The 10,253-nt window shown below is 42.7% G+C and overlaps 1 protein-coding gene across 1 annotated transcript in view; it reads left to right on the top strand.

Moving 5' to 3' along the window:
- The first annotated feature begins 1,073 nt into the window (after positions 1–1,073).
- The window catches only part of LOC150086405 (frequenin-2-like), a 45,182-nt gene continuing 36,002 nt past the window's right edge, over positions 1,074–10,253 (top strand). Inside the window, exon 1 of the mRNA XM_090372569.1 lies at positions 1,074–1,267. Within this exon, the coding sequence (XP_090228695.1) occupies positions 1,204–1,267 (64 nt within the window). The 5' untranslated portion in view covers positions 1,074–1,203. The remainder of the gene's footprint in view (positions 1,268–10,253) is intronic.

The raw sequence follows: 10,253 nt of genomic DNA, 5'->3' as shown, positions 1-10,253 counted from the left end.
ACGCCTGTGACCGACTAACTCAGCCACAGAATGGAAAAAGCCCATTAAAGTTCCTCGCGTCATCGACAGGATTCGAACTCGGGCCTTTTCTCCACGGTGTAGGGAGGACGGTGACAATACCACCGTGCTACACGCGCGGACAATCTTTTGGTAAAAATGGATACATGACAATAAGATTGCTTTTTTAATCTTTTGGTAAAGGAGTATATATGACAACAAGAACGTGAAAAACAAATCATAGCGGAAAAGTAATTTACGAAAAATCCTGAAAGCATGCGAGTAGTTGACACCAGGCAGCGCTAATGATTTATTTGAACGCGTAATCTTACTTACCCACTCTAAACTCATTTTGTTGTTGCGTCCATTAACGAGGTAAATAAACTGCTCGGACGGATGCCTCCGTGCATCTCGCGCTCTGCCGTGGAAACCGCGGTTAGGTGAACGACCAGCGTGATTGCGTCGTCTCCATGGTAATGCGCGCAATATTTTCATAGCTTTAAAAGTGCGCGCGGGCTTTCGGGAATTTCTCATCAACATTACAGTCGCTTATTTGCCGCCAGAAAATAATTACCGCCTTCCCGACCCGACTATGAACCGAGTGGCACCGTCAAAATCGGCAGAATGACTCATCGACGAAACTATTTCTACAATCTGGCACCAGATGGCGCCACTACACTTAGGGGGTGGAAAGACGGCTCCGCGCTGATTTATGCACGCCGAAAGTAATGTGCGAAGCGATTTCGCGGCTAAAAACGCGTTTATAATTTAAACGGCGCGTTTAGGTGTATCGTAGCTCGTGGAAATTACGTTTCCAATTAATTTTAACGCAATTTTAGTCGCTCGAGGAGCGAACGCAGTTGGTCCGATTTATCACGCCGGTTTTCGTTCCCGCAATTAGCGGCCGCTTTTATTCCCGTAAAAGCCGACTGTTTGCCGTATAAATGTAAATGTATCCATGGCAACTAGAAATCGCCGCGATCATTCGTACCCCTTCGATCGCGCGAAAAGTAAACGAAGTTGACCAAACGGAAGCCTCCTGTAGATGGCGTTGCAAGCGGGCTCTTTGGCTTAGCCGTGCGAGCGTTGTTTCGGAGGCAGCTGCGTCTTTCGCGGACTTGGAATCGTCGGAGGAATGCGAGTCTTTCCCGTGCAGGAGGAGTTACATCGTCTGGTCTGTGTCGCGAGTTTTTAGGGGTCGTCCACATGGGGAAGAAGAACAGCAAGCTGAAAACCGAGGTCGTCACCCGCCTGGCCAAAGAGACTTACTGTGAGTAGCCAATTTTTTGTTTTCTTGTCTGTCGCACGCGCTTACAAAACACCCCACAGATCGGGCGAATGTCACATCCCCTTTCGTGGACAGAGCGAGTCCGAGTCTGCGGACACGTTTCAGTAAAAACAGCGACCTCGTGCGAAACCATTTTGCGCAACCATTGTTTCACATTAGACACGCCGGTGTGGCGCACCCACCCACCCACCCTCCCACACGCGTCACGATGACGGCAGGTGGAAGGGCCGGCACTGTGATCGTTGCGAAGGTAATAAGTGGCTGTGGGTAGAGGGGCAGTGAGAAAGAGAAAATGAAACTGATTTCAGTGAAATCAGTTTAATTTCGTTCATAAATAATTATGACGAAAAAACGACTGTGACCCTCTCTCTACCTTTATTCGGTTTTATTTGTCTGTCTCCTCTCACTCGTCCTCCCCCCCCCCTTCTGTCTGTTTGTCCATCTCTCTCTCTCGCTCTCTCTCTGTGTTTATCTTTTTTCTGCTTATTTGTCCGTCTCTCACTTGTCTCCTCCTTTGTCTGTTTGTCTCTCTCTCTATCTATCATTTTCTTTTTATTTGTCGGCATCTCACTTGTTCCTTCTTTTTTTCTATCTATCTGTTCCTCTTTCTCTCTGTATCTATTTATCTCTTTATCTTTTTTCATATGTTTATTTGTCTGTCTTTCACTTGTCTCCTCTTTCTTTCTGTCTGTCAGTCTCTCTCTCTCTATATATGTATTTTTTTTTCTGTTTATTCATCCTTCTCTAACTTGTCTCCTCCTGTCTGTTTGTTGCTCTCTCTCTCTCTCTCTATATATATATATATATTTTTTTTTTCTGCTTAATTCTCCGTCTCTCACTTGTCTCCTCCTTCTATTCTGTCTGTCTCTCTCTCTCTCTCTCTCTCTCTCTCTCTCTCTCTCTCTCTCTCTCTCTCTCTCTCTCTCTCTCTCCGTGTTTGTCCTTTCTTTCTGTCTGTCACTCTAACTTTATCTCTCTCTCTTTTTCTTTTCGTTTTTTTCTGTCTTTTCGTTTCTCTTCACCTCTCTCTCATTATCTCTCCATGTTTCCGTCAGTTTCTCTCTGGTATTCTTTTCATTATCGTTTCTCTGCTTTTCTCCCATTCTCTCTCTCTCTCTCTCTCTCTCTCTCTCTTTGTTTCTATCTCTGTCTCTCTCTTTTCTCCCTTTTCATTATCGTTTCTCTGCTTTTCTCCCATTTTATATCTATCTCTCTATCTTTTCTTTCTCTCATTCTCTCTCTTTCTCCCTCTCTCTCTCTCTCTCTCTCTCTCTCTCTCTCTCTCTCTCTCTCTCTCTCGCTCTCTCTGGCATTTCGTTTCTCTCTGTATTTTCGATGGTTTTATATGTACGCCTTCCTGTTTCTTGTTTCTTTCTCTGCCTCTGTCAATTTCTCTCTCTCTCTCTCTCTCTTTGTTTCTATCTCTGTTTCTCTCTTTTCTCCCTTTTCTCTGTGCCCTTTTCTCCCTTTCTCTGTCTCACTCTTCTCCTCACTCCTCTTCTCTTTCTCCTTCTAAATCGCATTCTCTTCCTCTGTGTGCACGTGTCTGTCTGTCTCTTTCTCTCTTCTTCGTCCACCCACTTTTGTCCCATATTGACTTGGTTTGTATATCGCAATGAATCCAGCACAACACTTGGGGTTGATCACGTGAGAGGGACGGTTCCTTATTTTACGTAATCATTAAGGCCCATTAAGAAAAGATCACATGTCTCCTACAAAACATTCCATCTGCCCAAAAAGGACAAATCACTACTACCAATATTCCCCAAAGGGACCAATTTCCTGTGCCATCCCTTATGGGCCTGTTCTATAAGGAGAAAGCTATTTAAGTACAGGACGATCTTCATCTCCTTCAAAGTTTGTACCAAATTTTGTAATCTTGTTTGTGGCATTTCTTGTAAATACTCGAGGAAAATAAGGAATTTGATCCGATCCCAACAAGGCTTTAGAGATCTTTTAATACCATCAGTATTACAATCAACTGAACTAAGTGCAACATTTTGATCAAATTTTTTATCAATAATATTGAAGGAGACAGTAGGAGGGAACCTCACGTGGTTTTGAATACATTTATGTCTAATTACTGTGGTGCTGACTTTGAGTCTAGACTCAACTCGTTTTCTATGATAATTGCGTAAGGAGTTACAGCCAAATATTGTCATATATTCTAAACAGATTATACCATTAGGGGGATCACTCGTGCGTGACACTTGGGGGAGGTGATTGGCTCCACGGAGGGAGTTGTCTAGTATACCTAACTTCAAGAATGGTGCGCATTCCACACACTGACCAATCATTAGGGCACCAATTACCTGTCGGCGATTTCCTCTGTCAGTGAGTCATCGGTTGCACGCCCTCGAGCCAAGAGCCCTTGTTCGTTCTAGAGGGGAGGGGGAGGGAGAGGTTCACTAGGAGTCTCGTCTCTTTTCCTGTGCCATACGAACTTTAAGTGGATGTATCGAGTTATCGATTGGTTTTGTCAGTATCAGACACCGTTCGTTCTTTCTTCGCAACGTTTTCTTAGAAACGATCAAAAGGTGAGGTCTGTCTACAAGGCCAGGAAGGGGGAAGATGCAACGCACGTGCACAAGTAGGGGATTTTAAACTATCTACACGAAGTGAACGATTATTATTCGAACATAAGAAAAAAAAAAGGCTTCGATCATGGTGGTCAAAGCTTTTTCCTACTCCTTAGGACCTAGTTTTGGATGTGGGCCTTTATTTGTGGTCTCTGCGAACCTTTATTAATTTTTAATAAGGTCTTAATTAGTCCCTCTAGTTTTTTCCGCCAGGTTAGCGTCAGCGAAAAGAAAAAAAAAAAAAAAAAAAAGAGAAAATCGATTCTTCTTATTGCCATGGCAACCACTTAAGAAAAGATATGGAAAACCATTAATGGTCGAGAGTTGGTTGTAGCGAATGGATCTCCTTAAAATGGAAGCTATGATCACCAAGAAATAGCACGCGATACTTTTCAAAATTAATGATTTATCTCAACCCCTTTGACTCCTGAAGATAATTTGTAGAAAATGGTTACTATTCCAACAGTGGAAGGTCATTGACTCTTTATTGGGTGTGTTCTTTGTTTCCCAATAATTATTTCTGAACTCATGGGATCCAGTTAAATTTCTTCAACTGAATCCCACGTAGATTCAAGTCATCGAGAGTGTGGTATTGAAGGAGTTCTTTCCCCATCGATCTGTTTATTTATTCCAGGCAGGAAAGTCAATTGAAATTTAAAACGAAATAGTTCTGTTAGGAGAATGCGCAGTATTTCCCATTTCCATTTTGGTTTCTCATTTAAAAATAACTCAATTGCGCTGCTTCTTACCTTTGATAATTCAGCTCATACCATCAAGTCACGACCCCTTTGACTCTTCAACCCCTTTAACTCTTGGAGATAATTTTGTGGAAAATGGTTAGTATTCCAATAGACTCTTTATTGATGTGTTCTGTATTTCCCAGTAATTATTTCTGAACTCATGGGATTCTTCATGGAATCCAGTTGAATTTCTTCAACTGGATCCCACGTAGATTCAAGTAATCAAAAGTGTGGTACTAATGGAGTTCTTTCCCCACCGATCTGTTTATTCCAGACAGGAAAGTCAATTGAAATATCTTCCATTTCCTTTTTGGTTTCTTATTTAAAAATAATTGAATTGCTGCTTCTTCCCTTCAATAATTCAGCTCCACCATCAAGTCACGATCCCTTTGACTCAACCCCTTTAACTCCTGGAGATAATTTTGTAGAAAATGGTTAGTATTACATTAGTCGTTGACTCTTTATTGGATGTGTTCTTTGTTTCCCAATAATTACTTCTGAACTCATGGGATCCAGTTGAAGAAATTCAACTGAATCCCATGTAGATTCAAGTAATCAAAAGTGTGGTACTGAAGGAGTTCTTTCCCCACCGATCTGTTTATTCCAGACAGGAAAGGCCCTTGAAATTTAAAACTTCTGTTAGCTCTGAGCATGCGCAGTATTTTCCATTTTCTTTTTGTCATTTAAAAATAACTCAATTGCGCCGCTTCTTTCTTTTGGTAATTCAGCTCTACCATCAAGTCACCAATAGTCAGCTGACAGCGAGATGACGAAAGAGTATTTTCTGTCCTCCGACTGCTCCCGTGTCACATCTTATAGATCGCGTTCGAGACGCTTAAAAGAAAGCAGACGGATTCTTTGTCCACAATACCATTCGTAATTTAAATGGACCAGCAGTCTGGAGCCTCACTAGTGGAGTTAAGTCTCCCTGTGGGCAATACCGATCGATAGGAGGAAGAAATAGAGGGGGGGGAAGTGCTCCTGGCATGTGTAAGGTTGGACTAACAAGCCTTTACAAACCAAACAAAGAAGAAGAAAATCGAGAGGCCACCTTCTCGGAGCAGCCGACGAGCATGCGCAGTACCATCCATCATCTGTCCATACTCCAATGTATCATTAGGCCTTTCTTCCCGAGTCTTTATTCATTCTTTCTGTCCTTACCTGCGCCAGAAGTTGCCATTAATGTACCGAAGTGGATGAATAGCTATTGCGCATGCGTACACCTCCCCTGTAATACCACACCTGCGTCTGCACCCAGCTATGGATCTCCGGGGGTTATTATTAACATAAGACGGGCGATCCTTTTCTCTTTCTTTCTCTCCATCTCGTACTCTTTATGTTGCCAAAGAGTAGATGACGACCGTAATGGGAGGTCATCATTCATTCGCTCTTTTCAAGCGGCGAAACCGTGACCTTTACGACGCAATACTAAAGATAAACTTTCGGCGTTTCTGAAATAGTTTTAATGGATTCGAATAGTTATAGGAGAAAGGTTAGACGCCTTTATGGTCGGCTGAAATTAGTGGTAACGCGGCCACACCCATTTGCGGTACACGAAACATAAGGGCCGGCGGGCAGGCAGGGGGAGTAGGGGGTGATTAGTAAGCGCGACTCGTAGATGTCCCAGTCTTTGACATCGAGCATTTTTGTGGCCTCCTGAAAAAGAAGCCAACATTGTCTCCATCTTTCCCATTAAAGAGTGAGCGATGTTTAATGGGGCTCCTTTACATAATTGAGAATCACGTGATTTATTGTTTGTTAAGGAGAGAAGGAGTGACTGTTTGCGCGTATTTAATTAAGGGAAGAATAATCGAGCCACTCGAAATCGTAGGAGATAATTAGGGAGGTTGGGAACAATCTGTTAAACAGCGTTCATGACGGCAAAGCAGCGTTCTACACCTGAACTTATTGATTGCCGTTGCGAAGTTCTCCTACGACCGTGTTTGGGATTGAAATAACGAATACATCGAGCGTTGGTGACTTTGTGCTCGGCTCCCGTGTAGTGGGGGAGACGCACATTTACAGGGGAAACGCTCAAGTTCACTTTTTATTGACCTTTTGCGTCAATCCGTCAACTATTTCCGACTCGTATTTAAATCAAAAGCCGCCATTTGAGTTAATTTGAAACAAGGGAGGGGGGCAGTTTACTCCTTAAAGGAGATTCTTTTAAGAAAAGGGACTTCAAGCAATACTGAGGAGCTTCAAGGAGCACCGATTCGATTTATTTAACACATAAGCACGCACGCGCGCGAACACACACACACGTGATCCCTCTCTCGAACTATCTGTCTGTCTATCTATCTATCTGCTCTCTCTTTAATTCTCCAAACAGTAAAGTTTGATTTGCGATATCGTCTCTCACGCTCTTCATTTTCTCTGCATTCTTTCTATCACCCTTTTTCTGTTTGTCTATTTTTAAAGTTTTCTCTCCCCTTTCTCTCTCTCTCTCTCTCTCTCTCTCTCTCTCTCTCTCTCTGTATCTTTCTCCGTTTGTCACTCCTACGATCTTTCTACCTTTCTCTCTCTCTTCTTTCTGTATATTTCTCCATTTGTAAGTCTTACGACCCTTCTCTTTTATACCTGTCTCTGTCTATCTTTCTCTGTTCATTATCTCTCTCTCTCTCTCTCTCTCTCTCTCTCTCTCTCTCTCTCTCTCTCTCTCTCTCTGTCTATCTTTCTCCGTTCATTATCTCTTTCTCTCTCTCTCTCTCTCTATCATTCTCCGTTTATCACTCTTACGATCTTTCTACCTTCTCTCTCTCTCTCTCTCTCTCTGTATCTTTCTCCGTTTGTCACTCCTACGATCTTTCTACCTTTCTCTCTCTCTTCTTTCTGTATATTTCTCCATTTGTCAGTCTTACGACCCTTCTCTTTTATACCTGTCTCTCTCTGTCTATCTTTCTCTGTTCATTATCTCTCTCTCTCTCTCTCTCTCTCTTTCTATCTTTCTCCGTTTATCATACTTACGATCTTTCTACCTTCTCTCTCTCTCTCTCTCTCTCTGTCTGTCTATCTTTCTCCGTTCATTATCTCTCTCTCTCTCTCTCTCTCTCTCTCTTTATCATTCTCCGTTTATCACTCTTACGATCTTTCTACCTTCTCTCTCTCTCTCTCTCTGTATCTTTCTCCGTTTGTCACTCCTACGATCTTTCTACCTTTCTCTCTCTCTTCTTTCTCTATCTTTCTCCATTTGTCAGTCTTACGACCCTTCTCTTTTATACCTGTCTCTCTCTCTGTCTATCTTTCTCAGTTTGTCACTCTTATTATCTCTTTCTCCCTTTATCATTCTCCGTTTATCACTTTTACGATCTTTCTACCCTCTCTCTCTCTGTATCTTTGTCTTTTTGTCACTCTTACGATCTTTCTACCTCTGTGTATCTTTCTCGATTTGTCACTGTTACGATCTCTCTCTCTATATATATATATCTTTCTCCGTTTGTCACTCTTACAATCTTCCATCACAATGGATTTCTAATAGGAATCTGTTGGTAGCGTAGGCCATCCGCGAGCTCCACTAAAAAGAAGTCTGTTTCGGTCTTGCTCTAAATGACAGTTTATCCAGAAGATGTTGATATGGGTTGAGATCAACACTCCGTGCCGGTTGCTGCAACGTTCCGATGTTATTTTCTTCAAACTATGCGCTTACAATCGTTAATTGGTGACGTAGAGTTACTGTGTTTCAAAGCTTATAGGACAGCGTCTATGAAATTGCGGCAACCGTCTAAAACGATAGTGGGTCCAAGTTTCGTCCATGGTGACTAGCCTTGAAAAAACTCCTCTTGCTTTTTTTGACACATCGGTAACATTTCATGTGCATATTGTAAGGGGTCAGAAGTGTGGAAACTCATATAGCAGACACTTTACTAAAATCCAACTGTTGATGGGTGATGCTCTCCACAGGTCCTACACCAGTATAACGCTCTGGTTCTTTGACGCTAATATGGCGATTTCAATGATTAATGCCTAAGTGTTTGCAACACTCTTCTCTTAAAGCAGTTGTTGAGCGTCCTGGGACTTCTTCATAATATACCGAGTTTCTTTCTTCCACATATGGATCAAATCCACAAACAGCAACCATTTCTTTGTCTATTGTTTTGGGTGTTTTCCCTTGCAGAAAGATTCATGTTTGGGTGAATAGAAATCCTCTTTGAATCCATGAAAACACTCACAGATTTGCTTGTGGCCGTTGGCAGCTCCAAACAAGCATTATCTGGGGTCCGTTGATGAGATGAGGTAACTATCTCAAGGAGCCTCAAGTCCTGAGAGTCAGTATTTTATGCCACTGCTTGGAGTCAGTATCACCTGTGGATTTCCTTTTGCTGACTTCTGAATTTAATTCCTGATCAACGGGGCACACTCTCTTATGTACCGAGTGGATATAATCGCCATCCTCCTCACATCTAGAAAAATGCTCATGTTCTAGTCCGGTTTTTCATCCAGCAAGCGCACACACGGGTACACGCTCATTCACTCGCAACATGTACAGACTCCATGATCTTACACACCAATGAGTTCCATTTCAGTGGTTGGGTGAGATCATGAAGTCTGTGGTTAAGAACTATGCAAGGCTATCTCGGAAAGCATGGGTTCGTGGGTTCGTCTTCTTTGATCAATCTGTTTAATTTTATGAAGAAGTCATAAAACAAATGGATGGAAGAAACTTTGAGATTAGTTTCCTTCACTTAAAAAGCTTTTGATAATCTTAACGAAACTGGAGAAAACTGGATTGCTGATAAGATCCTTCGTTGGATCAAGGGCTAAAAGATAGGGGATAGACAGTAGATAGGGTGGAGCGGTGTAGGAGTGGAGTCCCTCAGGGATCACTGTTAGACCCATTTCTGTTTCTTATCTTCCTTAGCAACGTTGTTGAGAAGCGCAGAGGGAGTTGTCAAACCTCAACTGATACTCTCCTCCTCATCCCATTCTTTCTGTTTCTATATTTGCCTCTCCTTATTTCTCCTAACAATAGACTGATTTTAGTATATCCTAATTCTCTTCATCTTTTCTTCCCTCATTTTGTCTCCCCCTCTCTCTGTCTGTCATTCTTAGCACGCAAGCGCACCCAATCTTTCTTATTGTTTGATGCTGATCGTGCTCCACGATATTTCTCTATTGACCACTGATGATGGGATTTTGATGACACCGCTTTGGCATCCCGTGGTGCATGCTCGCTTTTCTCCGTACGCCGGCACGTGTGTCACAGATCCCCTTGCCGCAGTTCTTGCTTCGTCCGCAACTGTCAATTGCAGATTATGCGCAAAAGACAGCGAAACGAAGATCGCATAAATCCGAATGTCAGTTTTTATGTTTTCAGGGGTGGAGGAGGAAAGCGCGTGAGTGGATTGCTAACACCGTAGGAACGCTGGTAGATGGAGATTTATTGGAGGAAATGCGGGAGGGATTGATGTAACCGGAGGAAGCCATATTGAGGACGCGTTAGTAAGCTCGTGCTATTGTTAGTTGGGCCAAAATATGTCTTTAAACAAGGACGGCTTCTGATTTCGGTGCACCCTGCGAGGAAGGAACATTTTTTGTTTGTTCGTGTTCGTTCGCAGCTGGGAAGCACCTTCGACCGAGTTGGGAGTTTAAAGAAGAAAGAGATGATCGGAGATGTCACTCTCAGGAGAAAGGTGGACGCGTGGAAGTGGA

This window comes from Mastigoproctus giganteus, chromosome 4 (assembly GCF_048544385.1).
Source record: "Mastigoproctus giganteus isolate SK-2022 chromosome 4, ASM4854438v1, whole genome shotgun sequence".
Classification (NCBI taxonomy): Eukaryota; Metazoa; Arthropoda; class Arachnida; order Uropygi; family Thelyphonidae; genus Mastigoproctus; species Mastigoproctus giganteus.
This window is presented reverse-complemented; position numbering and strand designations above follow the sequence as displayed.